General features: G+C 33.2%; 1 protein-coding gene across 6 annotated transcripts; it reads left to right on the plus strand.

Moving 5' to 3' along the window:
* The first annotated feature begins 2,006 nt into the window (after positions 1–2,006).
* LOC139490946 (baculoviral IAP repeat-containing protein 7-B-like) lies at positions 2,007–20,403 on the plus strand. Of its 6 annotated transcripts, none has more exons than XM_071278093.1 (5): positions 2,007–2,165; positions 11,310–11,806; positions 16,886–17,131; positions 17,620–17,724; positions 18,467–20,403. In XM_071278093.1, exons 2-5 carry the CDS (start codon positions 11,323–11,325, stop codon positions 18,718–18,720), a joined length of 1,089 nt encoding a protein of 362 aa, XP_071134194.1. In that variant the 5' UTR covers positions 2,007–2,165; positions 11,310–11,322; the 3' UTR covers positions 18,721–20,403. The 6 variants fall into 6 exon arrangements, with proteins under 6 accessions (XP_071134194.1, XP_071134197.1, XP_071134199.1 ...); XM_071278096.1 differs by having other exon boundaries at positions 2,029–2,140; XM_071278098.1 differs by lacking the exon at positions 2,007–2,165 and adding an exon at positions 2,279–2,299.
* The last annotated feature ends 3,186 nt before the right edge of the window (positions 20,404–23,589 follow it).

The raw sequence follows: 23,589 nt of genomic DNA on the forward strand, positions 1-23,589 counted from the left end.
ATATTATTTCTTTGTCTTGTATTATGATCATGCCTACTTCCTACTGAATCAGACAATAAGTCTCTTAAATACTCTGGAGTTTTATTATTCAAAATTTTGTGATAATGAATTAGTCTATGATTGCGTCGTCTTTCAGATAATTTTTCCCATCGAGTTTCAATATATAAATTGTTTATACTGGTAAGTTTAGTACCCCCCGTGACGATACGCGCTGTGTCAAGCTGGATATTTTCAAGTTTAGCAATCAAATTCTGATTTTGGGAGTCCCAAACGACATCGGCATATTCGAGAATTGGGCGAACAAATGATATGTAAACTTTTTCAAGTGAAAATCTATCAAGAACATTTTTCATTTTTCTCATTATATTTATTCTTTTGTAAGATTTAGAAACTATATATTCAATATGGTCGTTCCAGGATCCGTTGTTAGAAAAAAAGACACCTAGATGTTTGTGTTTGCTAACTGTTTGTAGCTCTTGGGTATTCATATTTAATGGAGGATGAAAGGGTCTATTTACTTTTTTTGAAATTATCATACTTTCAGTTTTTTGGGCATTAAAATTCACAAGCCATTTTTTTGACCAATTATAAATCTTATCTAGATCGTCATTTAAAATTGTAGCTGTTTCTGTTGGATTGTCAACCATAATATATAATGAAGTGTCATCTGCGAATAGCTTAATTTGAGCCTGAATGTCTTCTACAATATCATTTATAAATAACAAAAAAAGGAGAGGGCCTAGAATGGACCCTTGTGGGACGCCTGCATTAACAGGTAACCATTCGGAACATGAACCGTTTATATCCACCCGCTGGTCGACTCTGTTTGTAAGATAATTTTCAAACCACCTTAGTAAAGAACCTGATATACCCGCTTGTTGAAGTTTAAATAGCAGTCCCTTATGCCAGACTCGATCAAACGCTTTACTTATATCACAGAATACTACCCTTATTTCTTTACCGCTATCTAAAGCCTTCCCAAAATCATTTGAAATGTTAATTAATTGATAAACCGGATCCTTGCCACTATAATGCGGAAAGTGAAAGGAAACGTGAAAAGGCCAAATGGCTGCATCCGACCACGATAGGAAAGCCTTAATTTTACTGGCTATCTTGGCTGTATCAGAGACATATAATACATTCTATATATATATATAAATAAAATTGAGAATGGAAATGGGGAATGTGTCAAAGAGACAACAACCCGACCATAGAGAAGACAACAGCAGAAGGTCACCAACAGGTCTTCAATGCAGCGAGAAATTCCCGCACCCGGAGGTGTCCTTCAGCTGGCCCAATAACAAATATATATACTAGTTCAGTGATAATGAACGCCATACTAAACTCCAAATTGTACACAAGAAACTAAAATTAAAAATAATACAAGATTAACAAAGGCCAGAGGCTCCTGACTTAGGACAGGCGCAAAAATGAGGCGGGATTAAACATGTTTATGAGATCTCAACCCTCCCCCTATACCTCTAGCCAATGCAGAAAAGTAAACGCATAACAATACGCACATTAAAATTCAGTTCAAGAGAAGTCATATATATATATCAGTCTAAAGATTTTCACAACGGTACTGATATAAGATGTTATTATACGAAAATGTTGTTAATAAATCGTATAACATCTTATATCAGTACCGTTGTGCAAATCTTTAGACTGATATATTTTTTTCCTTATCTGCATAGTATCGCCTATTCTAGACGATCCGGTACATAGTAAATTTGCTGGTTGGTCTTTTTTATAGACTTTTATATATCATGTATATATATATATACATATATGTCTCTGGCTGATTTTGAATAGAGGATGTATATTTCAGGTCATACATTTTCCAGTCGTTAAGAAATTGAACCCTTTAAAAAATATGAATCTTACTGGTATTTGAACAATTGTAACATAAATATATAAATATTGACCCAGTCTAATATTTTTTTTTACTATTTATAGATACTATATTATGGTTCGTTGCACTGGAAATAAGCGTTACCTTTAATTTCGGTCTTAACATATACCAAACAAATAAAACTCAAACAAGTTTTTTTTTTAATTTGGAATTTCGTATTTGACATTCGAGACAAACTAGAACACGTGAATGAATTGTAATATGCACTAGGTGTGCTGGTTTATAGAGGTATGAAGAGAATGTGATAACAATGGTAAGACAAATCCCCTACCGCCTCCAACAGTGGCTAACATGTAAATTTTAGGTATTTTCCCTACTGCGGCCACCTCTTATGTTTAGTTTCTCTTCAAACAATACATTATGTAATTTCCCAATTCTTTACTCATTGTAAGTATAAGTTTTGATAAGATTGCAGTGAAGCAACGTTGCTTGGGTGTAAATTTAGCTGGGTCCAGCAGTTGGTCTGTATATTATAATTTAGTTTACTAATGATCACTAATACATGTTTTAATGCATTACTACTTAGTTTCTATGACAGTGGCTGTTCTCATGATTTCATGCTTTCGTAATACTGTTTAAATAATAGTAAAACATGTATTGATAATTGTAAGGGTTGGATGCACAGGCTCTTATTTCTATCCATGGAAAGAGACCTTCCCATGGATAGAAACAAGTGCCTGTGGTTGGGCTCCAACAAAATGTTTAAACCCTCTTAGATAGATCTGCAAAAATGTCATATTTTCAAAGTACATTTTTATACGACCGCAAAAAATTTTGCAGTCGTATATTGGTATCACGTCGTCGTCAGCGTCGTCTGAAGACGGATGGTTTCCGGATTATTACTTTTAATATTATAAGTAAACAGAAATCATTAAAATTTTAACACAATGTTTATAACCACAAAAGGAAGCTTGGGATTGATTTTGGGGGTTATGGTCTCTAAGATTTAGGGAGCTACCATTTGATTTTTATGGGGGTCTAGGATGAAATTTGAAAAAAATAGGCAGGACAGGAGTTTTGAGTGAAAAAAAAGTCAGGATGTGGGATGAGACACTTGCAAAAAAAAAAAAGTCAGGACGACAATTTAGGTAAAAAAAAGTCAGGATAAACTTTTTAAAAAAAAGGCAGGACCGAACAGAGTGAAAAAAAAAGGCAGGACAGAGATTACAGCTAAAAAAAAAATGCAGGACAAAATTTTTCATCCTAGCCCCCCCCCATAAAAATCAAATGGTAGCTCCCTTAGGAATTAGGGGCCCAAAGGGGCCAAAACAAGCATTTATCTAGTGTCAGGACAATAAGTTGTGTAAGAGCTTAAGTATTGCAATTGTTCTGAAATTGTACCACAATGTTTAATACCATAAGTAGAAGGTTGAGATATATTTTAAGGGTTATGGGGCAAACAGTCTAGGAATACAAGGCCAAAAAGGGACCAAAAACAAGCATTTTTGTAGTTTCAAGTCAATAAATTGGAGTTATCTTTCTTAGTCCAGAATGGTTGTTGAATTACATAAAACCAATGCTTTATGAAATCTTCTTTGAAAATTGAAGTTAACTTTCTTTGTCCAGAATAGTAGTTGAATCAACTTAAATCAATGCTACATGTATACAATATACAATGTAATATTCACTTTACTTAGTACCAACTGATAAATTAAAGCAATCTTTACCATTCAGTGATTACAAGCACTTTGATTACCATTTTAGGGTTATGCCCCTTTACAAGTGGAAAAATTGAAGAATTTTTTTAGTTTCTGTTCTCTTAACTTAAGTTTGTCTCAACTAATTTAATGAAATGTGTATATAATGCTTATTACCTCTAAACTCAGTTTAAGTTCAATTTTTGGCAGCTTCACTTTTACAGTTCTTGAGTTATATCCCTTTATAAGGTTATATGCTAGCTGGGGCATTATCTTTGTCCTTTTTGACACCTTTCCCATTTATTTTTTTAGAAGTAACTATTAATTAATATTAGTTTTAACCTAGACTTGCTACATGTACATGTCCCCTCCTAATTATGTTTTTTTTATTTTTTTTCAATTTTGCCCCTTTAATAATTTTACTGCTATAACTAGGAGATTACAATTATACTGACATCTGCAGGAATATTGAAACCTATTACATGTAAATATAGCTTTTTTACAATCTAAAAGAACTGTTACATTGTAGTTCAGAAAATTGTCAAATACTTGATTTTAAATTAATTAAGAACTGATGATGATCAAAATGGCACAAAACAATGCCCCATTTCAGACAGGAAACAGCGATGTGTTACGTGCTCTTCATCTTAAAACTCTTCCCTTCTACTCTTAAGTCTTAGATAGAGCACTGAAAAGTAACATAAGTTAGTAATATATGACAATATTTAAAATTTGCCAAAATCACTTGTAACCAATGGATTATACATGTACATGACATGTAACATTACTGCATACATTGTATGATTACTTAGACATTCAGTCAGTGTTGGCCATTATATTTTGTATCTCTGCAAGGTCTGCATGTTTATCTGTTAAGGTTCACCAGTGGATCCAAAAATTTTCATACGTGGGGCTCACTGACTGCCTAAGAGAGGCCCACTCCAGTCATGCTTCAGTGATTCTCTATGTACATGTAATCATTTTTTCTCTAAAAATGATGGGCTGGGTCCCCTGCCCCCCTTAAATCTGCCTAAGTTCACCTGACCTTCAGCTCATATCATGAATGATTGATCAAGGCTAATATAAAAAAGAAGATGTGGTATGATTGCCAATGAGAAAACTGTCCACTAGAGACCAAAATGACACAGACATTAACAACTATAGGTCACTGTACAGCCTTCAACAATGAGCAAAGCCCATACTGCATAGTCAGCTATAATAGGCCCCGATATGACAATGTAAAACAATTCAAACAAAAAAATTTACGGCTTTATTTATATAAAAAAATGAACGAAAAACAAATATGTAACACATAAACAAACAACAACCACTGAATTACAGGCTCCTGACTTGGGACAGGCACATACATAAACAATGTGGTGGGTTAAACATGTTAGTGGGATCCCAACCCTCCCCCTAAGCTTTTTTGTTCAAGTCTGTATTTCAAATTGTACTATAAGCAATACATATTTGTTTATTGAATGAATTTGAGAATGTACTCATGTACAAAATTTACCAAAGTTAATCTGACCTTGACTTATTTTCATGATTCATTTGTTCAAAATATATTTTTTGGGTTATGTCTCGATCTATATCTGTTTCTAAGAAACTATAAAATTTACAAAAGGTCAACTGTTTTTGGTGTATGGATTTTTTAAAGGTGTTCATGTCCATCAGGCAGATTATGACCTGACCTTGACCATTTTCATGGTTTAAGTGGTCAACATTGAGTTTTCGTGGTACAAATGTAAGATTTGTTTCTTAGAAACTCGCATCGATGTCTACTATAGATGGTGTATGAAATAATCATAAGGTATATATATATACAAAAAGGTCAACAAGAGGGTGCCTTTTGTGTTGACTTACCATCCAAAATTTGACAACTTATCTCACCTAATCCGCGAAAATTGGAAAGAGATCGAAAAACATTTTAAACTATCCAAGATCTTTCCCGAGCCACCTGTACTGGCTTTCTGTAGGCCCAAAAGCCTTAAAGACTTGCTGGTGAGAGCTTATTTATCCTCTCAAGCAGGCTCTTCATCTATGGACTCTTGCAAGGGTTACGGAAACAAACGATGTCTGACTTGCAAACAAATACTGGATACCCAGACTTTTAACAGTCACTCCACTGGCACAGAATACACCATATTTTGCAATGTTAATTGCAAGACTTCAATTGTTGTGTATCTCTTACAGTGTAAATGTGGTAAACAGTATGTTGGCGAGTCAGAACAGCCGTTTCACAAACGAATGAACGCCCATCGTAGCGACTACCAATGCAAGTCAGACCTCCCTCTCAGTCAACATTTGAGATCCCCTGGCCACACTAAGGCAGATCTCAATTGACTGACCATTAAAATCATTGACCACAACTCTGCTTGGTCTTAGGAGGATAGACTTGCTCTGGAAAGATTTTGGATAAGAAAATTAATAACTTTGGCACCAAATGGGATAAATGAAAAGATGTAGTTTGACTCCGTGTAGTGCTTCACATTTAGGTTATATAACTTATTATTACAGTTTTCTTAACCTTTTCCATTTATTAAATAAATTTGTTGAAGATACCAATTTAAATTGCTTAATTTTTTTGAGGGATGTATAAGTACCAAGCCACGTTCTTCTAGTTATACTTAGTCAAAAATTATTATTACATTTTAACGGCCGTTTGTTCGCGATGTTTAAATATTCAGACTCTGTTGTAGCTACTTTACTCTGTCAATTTCAAATATTTTAAAATTTAGATTGTTCAGTGCTGTCTATTTGGTAATTTTACAGACGTTATCATGCTTATACATGTTAGACCATCATAATTGTCGTTCCCGATAAAGTTTTAGAATTGTGCTGGTTCAAATCGCACATTATTATTTGTATTTGAACTCTCTGGTGTAATAAGCCATATAACCTATGTCATGTTTAACAAATTTTTAGAATGATGCAAGCGTCTTAACTGATGTTCGGTTTGACTTTTTTATTGTATAAATTTCAAGATTTAGTAAAAGTTTAATCTAAGAAGACTTAAAGATGATTCATTTAACATCAGAATCTGACTGACAAAGGATATCTGTTATCCGAAATATTTCTAAATAATTACATTTATAGTTACCTTTTTTGTATTTGGAGTTGTTGTGTACACTTTTTTAGGCGTTTATCAAAGTTCAAATGACAAGTGTTTGTTTGCTCTCCTAATGCTGTATGCTTAGTACAGAATAAGCTATTTTTGAAGTCTTTGGATTGACCAAATCAAGCCTAACCCACAATCTTGCACACTCAAATTGAGCTCACTACCATAAGGAGACTGAGGTGGTTCTTCATCTGATATGACATTCAGTGGCGGTTCCAGAACTTTTTGTAAGGGGGGCCCGCTGACTGACCTAAAGAGGGGGTGGGGGGCTCCAGTCATGCTTCAGTGATTCCCTATATAATCAACCAAATTTTTCCCACAATCCCCCTGGATCTGCCTATGACATTGAAAGTATATAATTTTGATTCTGCTGTCCAATGTGAATCCTTAATACATAATGAACTAGACCGATTACGAGAGATTACTAACTCTGACATCAAACCTTACTAACTCTGACATCAAACTGCTGTTTTGCTAGACAAGCCAGGGCAGTGGGACAGCCCCAGATTGTCTGGCAAAACAGCCGTTTGATGTCAGAGTAATCTTGGACTAATAATGAACAGAAGGCTTCTAGATCATGTTTATGTAGGTATACTATAGAGTGAAATCAAGATTGATTGATTGATTGATTGACCTGTGTCCTGTGATGACGATTGATTCTGGGTGTTTTAAGCACTAGCTGGCGGTACATAATCAAGGGGATATAACTTAACATAAAGTGTCAGTACAACATATAACTCATATGTTCAGTTGATCAAAAGGTATCAGACTCCAGACAGTCGACCAGTTAAGCCAGTTCAACTTCATGTGACTTAAGGTAGCACAATACAAAGATTTTTTTACTTCCAATCACTAACCTTTGAAATGCTGTAACTTTCTTATGAATGCATTGAAAATAATAAAAGAGGTATATATGTGTAGATAAAAGATTAATCTTTTAAATGAATGCAATATATTTATTATGCAATCATTATGTAATCAATTATTATGTAATTAGTGGCAAAATCTGGGTAAGTTCACTTGAATGAATTTAGCTCTATCATCTCTTTAACTATACAGAAAATTTTAACGGAATCTTAATCAACACATCATGGGCTTCAAAAGGGTGTCTCAGATTGTCCCTATTGTATTCCATTCTCTCATAAATCTCTAATTAGTGTAAACATCCTAACCACATAAAAGAAGATAATGTTCAATTAGGTGTAAAATTTGTTCTATACATTCTATCTGAAATCTGAGACACCCTTTTGTAGATAATGACCATAGGACATGTAGGAACAACATATAATAAAATCAACCCTCTAGGGATGCCTATGCAGAAGCTAATTTCATTTGAAAGTGGAAATTTGGTGAAAAATATTTTAGACACAGTTAACATTATAATTGGTTACATAATTGTTGCATAATACTAACATTGCATTTGTTTGAAAGAGTAATCTGTTAGCTATCCAAAACTACCCCTTTTATAAATTTTCAAGCATTATTAAGAAAGTTACAGCATTTTAAAACTTGGGAGTTGGAGTTATAAAATCTTTGTATTGTGCTACCTTAAATAAATACTATACCTTATATTCTGATGATGTAAATGGAGAATGTTTCTTTAAAAAATCACAGTGGCAGATCCAGGGGGGGAGGTTCCTTGGGTTGAAACCCTCTCTTTTTGGACAATCGCATATGAATGGAGACATAGGGTTGTAACCCCCCCCTTTGTATTCTGGATTGGTAACCCCCTTTTGAAAATGATTTGATCTGCCCCTGAATGATACGATAAATGTATTATTTTCAAAGTCAAAACCTGTACTTTGTTATACCTTATTTATTTTGGAAGGAAGTTGACTTAAGGAAGGGTATATACGTCAAAGGTTTATCATGTTTACATCTGATCTATCATATGAGTAAATACAAGTAGGTAACTAAGCTGTTGTAGGTGTCAACGTAAGGATAGGAAACACATACATGTACAATATATCAGGTTTGTCTTAAGTTGACCTTCAACTTACATTTTTGTACTCTTAAAGTAAACAATAAAACTATTTTACATTCATGACATATGTATGTCTAGGTATACAATTTTGTATCGATCTGGGTCAATTCAATTTTAATTGTTTCAAAAGGTAGGTCGATCTATGATTGAAATGTTGAATGAAGTTCTATAAAAGAATGTCAATTATTTAAATCTTCAGTTAAACATGTTAAACAGATCAACTTTAACTTATAAATGAGTATGACTATAATTTTTAGATTTAGAAATATGAAAATTCAACAAAAAGTGGTTATGATACATTTTTTTGTGTTGTTTAAAAATAGTTACATGTACTTCATGTTTTCAAAATACTGTGAATTATAGAATAGTTATTTATATCCAAAAAGAAATGGATGCATATGGATATTAATGTAAAAAAATATATGGAATAGTTGATCTATATATATAAAAAAAAAGATGAGGTATGATTGCTAATGAGACAATTCTCAACTAGAGATCAATTGATGCAGAAGTTTACAAACATAGGTCTTCAGTCTAATTAGTACTTAAGAACTACAAAATGTATGTGCATTATTAAACTACAGAAATGAAGGTGTACTGTACATACATTTGTTTTATGTACACAGTTACAGGCCTGGGTCTGTTACTTTGATTAGCTTGATATCAGACACATATACATGTAGTATGAATGAATTAAATGCATTGATAACTGTATAATGTACCATATTTGCAGACCTTCAAAAAGTATTTATCGTAAAGTATTAAATATATCTGGGTCACCCTAATGAAATTGTTTATTTTATCACTGCCTTTGTATTGCCTTTTATTTATAGGGTGAAATTAAGGGGAGCATACATGTGGATTGTTTTCATGGTAGAGTTCATTTATTTTGTATATTTAAATGGAGGCATCATCTACTTAAAATGGCAGTTTTAAAATGAGTAACCAGTTAAATTTAAATGTAGTAGTATAAGTACATTACATAAGGTGATAAAAGGACAACAGGAAAACCATTAGTTAAATTCTAAATTTTACGACAAATCTTGAATCAACATCAACTATTGTAAGATTATGAGGAAAGAGAAACAAATTTATTTCCTTTAAAGTTTGATTATTAAGCATATTTATAAGTAAGTAAGCAAAATTTGTTGTGGAAATTATATGAAATAATTTTTACGTGACCATGATTAAGGTTTGAAATACAATTTGTTTTGTATAACATGTATAAAGGAGAAGACTTTAAAAAAAATTTGAAGGAATATATATATAAATGTATTGTGTATTGAATTTACTTAATTATTTTACCCCTTGTTAATTGTTTTTATTATGCCCCATTTATGGGCATTATGTTTTCTAGTCTGTGCGTCTGTTCGTCTGTCTGTTCATCTGCCAGTCTGTCCCGCTTCAGGTTAAAGTTTTTGGTCAAGGTAGATTTTGATGAAGTTGAAGTCCAATCAACTTGAAACTTAGTACACATGTTCCCTATGATATGATCTTTCTAATTTTAATGCCAAATTAGAGTTTTTACCCCAATTTTACGGTCCACGGATTGACTGAACATAGAAAATTATAGTGCAGTGAGGCATCTGTGTACTATGGACACATTTTTGTTTAACCTAGTTTGTTACATTCTCCATTGGAGCTGTCTAACCTTTTAATACACCCCTTTACAGGACATATTATTTTAATTATACCCCACACAACAAAGTTGTGTAGGTTATAATGTATTTGATCCATATACTTGTCAGTCATGTTCTTGTTGTTTCACCTTTTCTTAAACAACACAACAGAATTTCTTGAATGTTTGCAGAAAATTAAAACATTCTATGTAGATGTGCATCTTTCTAGGAAGATTTTGTGCTAGAAAATTATGTATTTTCTAATCACAAGGGGCCTACACCCTCTAACCCCTCCTCCCCCTTGCATTAATCACTGCTGGTGCTTCCAAAATTCATTATTCATTGGTTTTCAGTTTTTGTGGATTTCGTGGGTAAACTAGTATACCATGAAATTTAATGTTCACTGAACGACAAATTTTCTACAGGCTTGTATGCAGACTTTGACAAAACCATGAAATTAAATATCCACAAACATATAGTAGTGCTTCAAAATGGCCAGTTATCCTGCTAAAGTTTGTTGCTCCTCTCCAGGTACACCAGCCTCCTTCACTAATAAAATCTGGCCACCATGATATAACCTAGGTACATGAATGAGGTGATTACAACAATAAACAAATGATAGAAAGACCAAAGGAAAGAAAGTACTGTTGATTCACTTATTTTCATGGATACTTAATTTCCTGGTTCTGCAAAAATTTCATTGTAAGCCTATTTGAAATTATTTTTTTTGTTGAACTTTTAAATTTGTAGTCTGTATTTACCAATGATTAAAGCCATGCTGAGTGAAGTAATCTTCCACTATACATGTAGCTATCCACTTGCATTTGTGGATAGTGTGGACAGGCTTCGGTCAGACTGGATAAAAGCTTTCCCGGAAAAGTTTTGTCAACATTTTTGACAGTTTGGGTTGATGATTCCAATATAGACAGAGCCTGAATTTCACTATTCTGCAATTGTGGGAATGAAACACAGGAGTTAATATATTTTTATTTGTTGTTCACTTTCACTGATGTTTTGTTTCTATTTCTATTTTAAGAGAATAACATATCATGCCTGAGCAGGAAGCAGAAGATTTTGTTGATGGATTTCCTAACAACAGCAGTGATGATCATGTAAACAGGGGACCAGAAGATTATTTACGTTATGAACATTATAGACTTGAAACATTTGACAATTGGCCTGCGACTGCAAATGTAGATAAATATTCCTTAGCCAAAAATGGATTTTGTTACCTTGGTGGAAGTGACAGGGTGAAGTGTGTTTTCTGTAATATTATTCTTAAAAAATGGTTGCGTGGGGACAGCGTTGTAGCTGAACATAAGAAACACGCTCCTCAATGTCCAATGATCGTTAATCCTGAAACTGCTGGAAATATTCCACACCAAGAGGATGTTAGATCAAACAATAGACCCATCAATCCAAAACATTCTGAATATAAAAACAGGGAAATTAGATTGAAGTCGTTCAACGGATGGCCATCAGATAAAAAACAAACACCTGAAGATTTAGCTTGTGCTGGATTTTTCTATTTAGGTAAAATATCTTCTTTTTAGCTCACCTGGCCCGAAGGGCCAAGTGAGCTTTTCCCATCACTTTGCGTCCGGCGTCCGGCGTCTTCCGTCGTCGTTGTCCGTCGTCGTTAACTTTTACAAAAATCTTCTCCTCTGAAACTACTGAGCCAAATTAAATCAAACTTGGCCACAATCATCATTGGGATATCTAGTTTAAAAAATGTGTGGCGTGAATGGCCAACCAACCAAGATGGCCGCCATGGCTAAAAATAGAACATAGGGGTAAAATGCAGTTTTTGGCTTATAACTCAAAAACCAAAGCATTTAGAGCAAATCTGACATGGTGTAAAATTGTTTATCAGGTCAAGATCTATCTGCCCTGAAATTTTCAGATGAATCTGACAACCCGTTGTTGGATTGCTGCCCCTGAATTGATAATTTTAAGGAAATTTTGCTGTTTTTGGTTATTATCTTGAATATTATTATAGATAGAGACAAACTGTAAACAGAAATAATGTTCAGCAAAGTAAGATTTACAAATAAGTCAACGTGACCGAAATGGTCAGTTGACCCCTTTAGGAGTTATTGCCCTTTATAGTCAATTTTTAACCATTTTTCGTAAATCTTAGTTATCTTTTACAAAAATCTTCTCCTCTGAAACTATTGGGACAAATTAATCCAAACTTGGCCACAATCATCATTGGGGTATATAGTTTAAAAAATGTGTGGCGTGACCCGGCAAACCAACCAAGATGTCCGCCATGGCTAAAAATAGAACATAGGGGTAAAATGCCTTTTTTGGCTTATAACTCAAAAACCAAAGCATTTAGAGCAAATCTGACAAGTGGTAAAATTGTTCATCAGGTCAAAATCTATCTGCCCTGAAATTTTCAGATGAATCGAACAAACTGTTGTTGGGTTGCTGCCCCTGAATTGATAATTTTAAGGAAATTTTGCTGTTTTTGGTTATTATCTTGAATATCATTATAGATAGAGATAAACTGTAAACAGCAATAATGTTCAGCAAAGTAAGATCTACAAATAAGTCAACATACCAAAATGGTCAGTTGACCACTTTAGGAGTTATTGCCCTTTATAGTCAATTTTTAACCATTTTTCGTAAATCTTAGTAATCTTTTAGAAAAATCTTCTTCTCTGAAACTACTGGGCCAAATTTAACCAAACTTGGCCATAATCTTCATTGGGGTATCTAGTTTTAAAAATGTGTCTGGTGACCCAGTCAACAAACCAAGATGGCCGCCATGGCTAAAAATAGAACATAGGGGTAAAATGCAGTTTTTGGCTTATAACTCAAAAACCAAAGCATTAAGAGCAAATCTGACATGTGGTAAAATTTTTCATCAGGTCAAGATCTATCTGCCCTGAAATTTTCAGATGAATCGGACATTCCGTTGTTTGGTTACTGCCCCTGAAATGGTAATTTTAAGGAAATTTTGCTGTTTTTGGTTATTATCTTGAATATTATTATAGATAGAGATAAACTGTGAACAGCAATAATGTTCAGCAAAGTAAGATCTACAAATAAGTCAAATGACCAAAATGGTCAGTTGACCACTTTAGGAGTTATTGCCCTTTATAGTCAATTTTTAACCATTTTTCATAAATCTTAATAATCTTTTAGAAAAATCTTCTCCTCTGAAACTACTGGGCCAAATTTAACCAAACTTAGCCATAATTGGGGTATCTAGTTAAAAAAATGTGTCCGGTAAGACGGCCAACAAACCAAGATGGCCGCCATGGCTAAAAATAGAACATGGGGGTAAAATGCAGTTTTTGGCTTATAACTCAAAAACCAAAGCATTAAGAGCAAATCTGACATGTGGTAAAATTTTTCATCAGGTCAAGATCTATCTGCCCTGAAATTTTCAGATGAATCGGACATTCCGTTGTTTGGTTACTGCCCCTGAAATGGTAATTTTGAGGAAATTTTGCTGTTTTTTTTGTTATCTTGAATATTATTATAGATAGAGATAAACTGTAAACAGCAATAATGTACAGCAAACTAAGAACTAAAAATAAGTCACTATGACCAAAATAGTCAATTGACCCCCTAAGGAGTCATTGCCCTTCATAGTCAATTTTTAACAATTTTCTTAAAATTTGAAGATTTTCAATAACATTTTCCACAGAAAGTACTGTTATAAAATGCCCTGTACCAAGTCAGGAATATGGTCATTGTTATATTATAGTTCGTTTCTGTGTGTATTACATTATAACGTTGTGTCGTTTGTTTTCTCTTATTTTTGAGTGTAAATTCACATTGCGATAAGACGTGTCACGGTACTTGTCTATCCCAAATTCATGTATTTGGTTTTGATGTTATATATATATGTTATATTTGTTATTCTCGTGGGATTTTGTCTATATGTGTTACATTTTAGTGTTATGTCGTTGTTCTCCTCTTATATTTAATGCGTTTCCCTCGGTTTTAGTTTGTTATCCCGATTTTGTTTTTTGTCCATGGATTTATGAGTTTTGAACAGCGGTATACTACTGTTGCCTTTATAGATAGAGATAATTGTAAGCAGCAAGAATGTTTAGTAAAGTAAGATCTACAAACACATCACCATCACCAAAATACAATTTTGTCATGAATCCATCTGTGTCCATTGTTTAATATTCACATAGACCAAGGTGAGCGACACAGGCTCTTCAGAGCCTCTAGTTTTTTAAACCTGAGGTTTCATTATTGAGTACATGTGCATGCACATATATATGAAGAATATCTTTATGATTTGAATTGAAATTTTATAGTTGATGAGAAGCATATCATACATGATGTAACATTTGTATATCCAGTATGAAAGCAATATCTTATGCTAAGCAATATATACACAGTTGGACAATCTTGTAAATGTTTGTTTTGATCTCTACCTCTAACTACATGTCTGAGATGAGATCTTTATCAATAGTCCCAACTCTTAATTTTTGGTTGAAATTTGTAGCAAATTAATTTACTGAGTTCTTAAAACTTTCTTTCAATGTTTACAAATTTCTTTCTAGTTCACCAGACTTTTAGGGGCTGTTATAATCTATGATTATGATTTGCCATGAAAAAAACTCTGTTATTTTACAATGACAAAAAAATCTGAAACATTGAGAAAAGAGTGTCTATAAAATTATGCAAAATTTGTCAATTTATAGGTAATAATCGTAAGTAATTTTTAGCTCACCTGGCCGAAAGGCCAAGTGAGCTTTTCTCATCACTTGGCGTCCGTCGTCCGTCGTCGTCCTGCGTTAACTTTTACAAAAATCTTCTCCTCTGAAACTACTGGGCCAAATTTAACCAAACTTGGCCACAATCATCCTTGGGGTATCTAGTTTAAAAAAATGTGTCCGGTGACCCGGCCAACCAACCGAGATGGCCGCCATGGCTAAAAATAGAACATAGGGGTAAAATGCAGTTTTTGGCTTATAACTCAAAAACCAAAGCATTTAGAGCAAATCTGACTGAGGTAATATTGTTCATCAGGTCAAGATCTATCTGCCCTGAAATTTTCAGATGAATCGGACATTTCGTTGTTGGGTTGCTGCCCCTGAAATGGTAATTTTAAGGAAATTTTGCTGTTTTTGGTTATTATCTTGAATATTATTATAGATAGAGATAAACTGTAAACAGTAATAATGTTCAGCAAAGTAAGATCTACAAATAAGTCAACATGACCAAAATGGTCAGTTGAATACTTTAGGAGTTATTGCCCTTTATAGTCAATTTTTAACCATTTTTCGTAAATCTCAGTAATCTTTTAGAAAAATCTTCTCCTCTGAAACTACTGGGCCAAATTTAACCAAACTTAGCCATAATCATCTTTGGGGTATCTAGTTAAAAAAATGTGTCTGGTGCCCCGCCCAACCAACCAAGATGGCTGCCATGGCTAAAAATAGAACATAGGGGTAAAATGCAGTTTTTGGCTTATACTCAAAAACCAAAGCATTTAGAGCAAATCTGACATGGAGTTAAATTATTCATCAGGTCAAGATCTATCTGCCCTGTAATTTTCAGATGAATCAGACATTCCGTTGTTGGGTTGCTGCCCCTGAAATGGTAATTTTAAGGAAATTTTGCTGTTTTTGGTTATTATCTTGAATATTATTATAGATAGAGATAAACTGTAAAGAGCAATAATGTTCAGCAAAGTAAGATCTACAAATAAGTCATCATGACCAAAATGGTCAGTTGACCACTTTAGGAGTTATTGCCTTTTATAGTCAATTTTTAACCATTTTTGGTAAATCACAGTAATCTTTTAAATAATCTTCTCCTCTGAAACTACTGGGCCAAATTTAACCAAACTTAGCCATAATCATCATTGGGGTATCTAGTTGAAAAAATGTGTCCGGTAACTCGGCCAACAAACCAAGATTGCCGCCATGGCTAAAAATAGAACATGGGGGTAAAATGCAGTTTTTGGCTTATAACTCAAAAACCAAAGCAATTAGAGCAAATCTGACAGGAAGTAAAATTGTTGATCAGGTCACGATCTATCTGCCCTGGAATATTCAGATGAATCAGATAATCGGTTGTTAGGTTGCTGCCCCTGAATTGATAATTTTGAGGAAATTTTGCTGTTTTTTTGTTATCTTGAATATTATTATAGATAGAGATAAACTGTAAACAGCAATAATGTACAGCAAAGTAAGAACTAAAAATAAGTCACTATGACCAAAATAGTCAATTGACCCCCTAAGGAGTTATTGCCCTTCATAGTCAATTTTTAACAATTTTCTTAAAATTTGAAGATTTTCAATAACATTTTCCACAGAAAGTACTGTTATAGATAGAGATAATTGTAAGCAGCAAGAATGTTTAGTAAAGTAAGATCTATAAACACATCACCATCACCAAAACACAATTTTGTCATGAATCCATCTGTGTCCATTGTTTAATATTCACATAGACCAAGGTGAGCGACACAGGCTCTTTAGAGCCTCTAGTTATAATTATTTGAAAGAAATTTCAAATGCCAAGTCAGACTAAAATTTATCTTCTCTCTAGTTGGTAAGATTTTACATGTGTGTCTCTATTGAGAGTTACTCACAGTTGAAATTTGTAAAATAATTGTTTTCTTTTTTTCTTTAGGAACTGGAGATTCTGTGAAGTGTTTCCATTGTGGTGGGTTATTACGGTACTGGGAAGATCCTGATGTACCCTGGGAAGAACACAAACGCTGGTTCTCAGCTTGTCCGTTTATTACGGAGAATGGTCAAGATTGTCAACAAGCATTAAAAAGGCAGAGAATTGAACAGTATCGTATAATAGCAAGGGAAAATGGATATACTGAAGACCTACTGAATATTCATAAAGAATATGTGATACAAAATGGATGTAAGACATGTCCTTTGTGATCATTCTCAGTTAAACATTAGAAATTTTGGTATATAAACTTTTGAGTTTTTTTCCTTACATTTAGCTGTATTAGCTAGAAATAGAAGGAATTTTTGACACTTATTTTTTTATTTTTGCATTAGAAAGGGATGGGGGATCTCAAGAAAAAAATTAAAGAGTTACCTATTGATGATTGAAGGGAGAAACAAATCCTTATCCATTCATGTATTTTCATAGAAAATTCATAATTAATTTACATTATAATTTACCAGCTATTTTATTTGGTGTTAATTACTGCATGGGATCATTCATATTATTTTATTAAAAGATCTGTACACAGTTTAAACTTTTTATAGTATGTTCAACATTCAAGAAGAATCTAATGATGGGTATTTGTATTTTACCCATAATCTGATGTTGAAATATAAATGGTTTACAGTTAACTTGGTGATTTGTTGTATATTACTGTAGTTTTTATGTATTTGTAGTTCCATGCCCTGAGAGTTATGAAGACCTTGTGGATGAATTAGAACAATTAAGAGTCACCCAGGATACACAAACACCTGTCCAAGGTGCAACAGGTTACACACAAGGTCAGCCCTTAAGAGAGGAACTTCCTCGTAATTTCAATGTTGAAGGCCATACTTTAACCTATAATGGTTTACTTTTTTAAATTGTTATTTGGATGGAGAGTTGTCTCATTGGCACTCACACCACATCTGCCTTTATCTATGTCTTACCTTTGCATGGTTAATAGCTGTGTTTAACTCTTTACATCTCACAAAAGACAACTACTGTGTGTTGATCATTGAACAATGAAAGTTTGGTCAAGGTCATGTGACCCCAGTCAGATGGACATACACACCTTACAAATATTTTGTGGACTGGTTAAAACAACCTATCTGGAATTGTAGTGTGTGTCAAATTTTCACTGTAGGCATTGTACTGTTGAGTGTACATTTAAATGCATTGTAAATAATATTCAAAGCGATAACTTGTTCAACAAATTACAGTTTCCTATAGTCTTTGGCAAAACAACTAAATTAAATAAATGAAAATGGAAGTGATGTATCCATGACACAAAATCAGTATATGCACAACAAAACACACAAAAAACATAGTGCTTTTAATGCTGTTCTTCATCTCTTAGTCTCACTGAGGCCTTCAGCACAGCCCTAAACAATCTTAAAGTACATATAGTTATTTGGCAACTTAAAGTACCAGTAATAAGAACTTGTTTGAGAAAACAATCAGAAAAAGGTCAACTATCATTCAGTTTAAGCCATTATCAAATTCATATGCCTGTCTTATATACTGTTATGATTATACTTACAGAAACCCCTGTTCAAGATCAGAAATCTAAAGGTAAAAGACCAGACTACAAGACACAGAAGAGTACCATTCAGGCTAATTGGAATACAGATGAGAGATTCCAATGTAAAATATGCCTTGACAATCCTGTAGAAGTTTTATTTTTACCATGTAAACATGTGTGTTGTTGTCAAACTTGTAGCAATAAGTTGAGGGTGAGAGAATGTCCAATCTGTAGGGGCCAAATCAAAGCAATTCAACCACTGTATTTTGCCTAATGATATAATTAATTAATTATGTTTATCCTTTAAAAAAAGTTTGGTAGTGCAAATATGTTACATTAAATAGTTGATTTATGATAGAAGTCTTTCATATTTATTAGAAAGTATAAACACATAAATGAGTAAAATATAAATTCTTACTGTATTACAACCAATTATTAGTTACTTTATTTGATATCAACTATTACATATTGTTGGGATGGTTATTTCATCCACCTATTTATTGGAATGACAGCCTTTGTTAATGGATCATGATATGAAAAGTAATGGTATTTGCAGAACTTCTATGCATATTTCACCTTGTTTTAGCTTTCTTATGATTTTAAACCATCTTATTTTATATTGTTTATTGTATATAAAGTGACATTAACTTATTATGTACAATTCTTGTCCTTATTTTCTGATCAAAATGTAAGCCAGAAACAAAACAAAATATTGGAAAAAATTTAATGCTTTATTTAGTTTTTATTGAAGAAGTGTGAAATTTTAGCTATTTTGTTGCTACTCTCGAGAAATAATTTTATCATAGAAACTCACTATATATATCACAAACAAAATCTAGAACTATGATCTCATTTAGTCAACTCATAAATAAATAATCAAAGGGCATTACAATGATAATTAACAGTACTTTATTACTTTCCATTGTAATAGTCAATTCTTTAATTACTTTTTTTGTCTAAAAAAAAAACCCACTGAAGTAGGAGCAGTGTTTAGGAGGCAATTTTAAATATTTCACTTCTGAACAATAAATCAATCAAGCTATGGTTTCATTATTTTTGTACCTGTTATCTTGTTTAATATTTTTAATCAAAAGGAATATATCTAGCTCCTAAGGATTTTGTCTTCCATTTGCCTTGTGTTTCAGGGGCGGATTCAGCCATTTTAAAAAGGGGGGGTTCCTAACCCAGGACAAAGGGGGGGTTCCAATTACATGTCCCCATTCAAATGCATTGATCGTCCAAAAAAAGGGGGGGGGTTCCAACCCCCGGAACCCCCCCCTCTGGATCCGCGCCTGTGTTTGTGATAGAACTTATTTCTGTTAGTAATGATGTTTTATAATCTATAAGCTATTCAGTTAAATGTCATGAAAAAGATTTCAGCTTTACAAAAAGTAAGTTAAGCATTGAAATCTTATTTTCTACCCTGAATTAAATCTTGTAGGATACAGAAAAGTAATAATACTTATAATACTTATCCACTGATTTAGGAAAGTATCAATTTTAGTATAAAACAAAATAAAAATGATATCACAAGAATGACTCAATGGATGCATCATCATTAGATCTCTGTACAACAATTTGCCATATCATTTCAAAATTTTGTCTAGGAAGGCTGATATTCAGTCATCTATAATAATGGCCTGAATAGATATAGGAAGATGTGGTGTGAGTGCCAATGAGACAACTCTCCATACAAATAACAATTTATAAGAGTAAACCATCAAAGGTCAATGTACGGCCTTCAACACGGAGCATTGGCTCACACCGAACAACAAGCTATAAAGGGCCCCAAAATTACAAGTGTAAAACCATTCAAATGTATGAAATATATAATATAATATATAATTATATTTTCTGTAGTGCTTATTTATATTAAGCCTTAATCAAAATATGTAAGTTTTATACACAATTATATTATTGTAATAAACACCTGAATAGAAATTGTGCATTCATAAAATGTGTTTTGTTTTATACGCATATCTTGACCTTATGACTTATTGCCATCACTTTGCATCAGTGTATTGCTGTTATCATTAAGTGTCTGCTGCTATCTGTGATTAGTTCTCTTGGTTAAAGTTTTTTAAAACCTTCATCTCTGAAACTGCTGAAGTAAATAGGACCCAACTTCACCAAGATCAACATTGTGCATCTTCTGTAAAAATTTAATCCTGGACCAGCAGATTTGGTAACTAACTATGAAAAGAACAAATCCGAAGTTTTTTGCCTTATATGTGACATATAAAACTAACATAGAGAAACATATCAGATCAAATTCTTCTATTTAACAATTTATTTTGTTGGCTATTATCTTGAAAACTACTACAGAGTACTACTGTTAAGAAAGAACTTTAAATATACATGCAATTAAAACAAGAGTGCACACGATGAAATGTATCCCCTTCTTTACTACACAGCTACTTTTTCATAGGTACTATTTCTGCACTAAAAATATGTATTACTGGAAATTTACTTTTAATATTTAGTACTATTTCTTTACTTTAAAATTATTGTAATATTTAGGTACTTGTATTTTACAGTACTTGATTTGTACTAAATATTTTGGTACAGAAATAATACCAACAGTGATCACAATTTTCTCTAAGAGATTTAGAATAGAAAAACTTTCAAAATGCTTAAAATGTAACAGTAGTAACCAAAAATCTGTAGTACCTAAATTTCAAGTACAAATACAGTACTGTAAAATACAGGTACCTAAATATTACAATAATTTTAAAGTAACAAAATAGTACTGAATATGAAAAGTAGATTTCCAGTACTACAGATTTTTAGTACAGAAATAGTACCTATGGAAAAGTAGCTGTGTAATCATTGATATTGTGTTAAAAGTCCTAAATATAAAGCTTGACTACCCTATCACATAAACTTAACATGATCCACGAAAATGAGGTCAAGGTCATATAAAACAAACAAGAAATACATGTTCACCTTACAATAATTAAATATACTAAATATAGTTGACCTATTGCTTATAGTTTCTAAAAAGCAGACTTAACCAAGAAAACTAAACATTGACCAATGGACCGTGAAAATGTCTCAGGTCAAGGTCAGATGAACAATGCAAGGCAGACATGACCAGCTAAGTATTCTTCCATCAACAAATATAGTTGACCTATTGCTTATGGTATTAGAAAAAAAGACCTAGACTCAAAAACTTAACTTTGACCACTGAACTATGAAAATGAGGTCTAGGTCAGATGACACCTGCCAGCTAGACATGTACACCTTACAATCATTCCATACATCAAATACACTAGACCTATGGAATACAGTATAAGAAAAACAAACCAAAGTACAAAAACTTAACTATAACTAATGAACCTTGAAAATGAGATCAAGGTCAAATAAAACCTGCAAGACTGACATACATCTTAAGATATTTTCATAGACCCAATATACATGGAGTTGACCTATTGCATACAGTTTTAGAAAAAGAAAAAAAAAACCTCATAAACTTAAATAAACTCATCATAGATACCAGGAATAAAATTTTATATTTACGCCAGACTTTGACCACTGAACTATGAAAAGGAGATCAAGGTTAGATTACACCTGCCAGTTGGACATGTACACCTTGCAGTCCTTCCATACACCGAATATACTAGACATATTGCTTATAGTATTTGAGATATGGACTTGACCACCAAAACTTAACCTTGTTCACTGATCCATGAAATGAGGTCGAGGTCATGTGAAAACTGTCAGACGGGCATGAGGACCTTGCAAGGTACGCACATACCAAATATAGTTATCCTATTACTCATAATAAGAAAGAAATTAACATTTTTCCAAGTAGTCACTGAACCATGAAAATGACGTCAAAGACTATGGACATGTGACAGACGGAAACTTCGTAACATGAGGCATCTATATACAAAGTACGAAGCATCCAGGTCTTCCACCTTCTAAATTATAAAGCTTTTAACTGCAAAATGATCAGCTAGATAAGATCTACAAGAATTAAATCGATGGAAATTTTAAATTGATCATTTACCAGGGTTATCATATTAACCCAAGTTTGTAAAAACATAGGCCACAATCCAACTCAATGATTGAAAAATGCCTGACTGTTGCTGGTGTTTTAAATGTTTTAAATCAACTTCCAAATTATCAATTTCCCACTTCTCAGCAGTATCATCCCCTCTACTTTAAGTATGATGTTTACATATCTCAATTGATACGTTATGCTCGCATATGTTCACAATATACTGCTTTCATATGCAGGAGTGTGCTCCGTCCGCAGAAACTGCCACAACAGAGTTATGAAGGGGAAAGATTAAAAATGACACTCCGTAAATTTTGGACACTCACGAATTTGTTGATCTATTTCTAAACTGGCTTATGACATTTTTACCACGTCTAAAATCGTGGTTTAATATCTATGTCGTCTATCTGCTAATTGCCGAACGTGACCTATTCCCGAATATGAGTGTAATTCAGTGTAAATTTGCATAGCTATACGACGTGTCATGGTATTTTTTTACATCCAGCATTCATGTGAATTGTTGATGTTTCTGTTATGGTTTCGTATTGATAATTTGTTTTGGCTTATCGTTTGTAGTCCAAATCATTATAAAATAGCCTTTCAGTACCATTATTGACATGAACATAGTATGGACTGGTATTGATAAAATAATTGTATAAATTTCGAGATCATTGCATTTTCGTTACGTATTTAAAGTGCGTGTGTCACTGTGTGGGATGTCCTCTGGTATCTGTCTATGATGGAGGTGGTTCATTGTTGTTCTGCGGTTTGACTTTTGTGTCGACAATTATATTGTTATTTTGTGCGTTTCCTCTGTGATGGATGTTCTTGTGTGTGTTTGTGCTGTCAAGTAGTGTTGTAATTTTGGCTATAAATTTTTTTTTTGGCAGTGTCATATAGGATTTTAGTTTAGTTTAAACATATTTATTTATAGTGGATTGGAAAACAAGTTTTGCAACTTATATTAATCCCTTTCCACTTTGCGAGTGCTGTCTTAAAGCGGTATTAGCCTGCGCTTTTTTTTAAATCTACAAGGGTGTCTTCAACATGCAAGAGATATATGTCTCTCTCTTAACACGGGTCAGCCATTTTATTGTCCCCTTCCGACGGTCTAGCATCTTTCCTGAAGACCATACTCGC

The sequence above is a fragment of the Mytilus edulis genome, chromosome 10 (genome assembly GCF_963676685.1).
Source record: "Mytilus edulis chromosome 10, xbMytEdul2.2, whole genome shotgun sequence".
In the NCBI taxonomy this organism is placed as follows: Eukaryota; Metazoa; Mollusca; class Bivalvia; order Mytilida; family Mytilidae; genus Mytilus; species Mytilus edulis.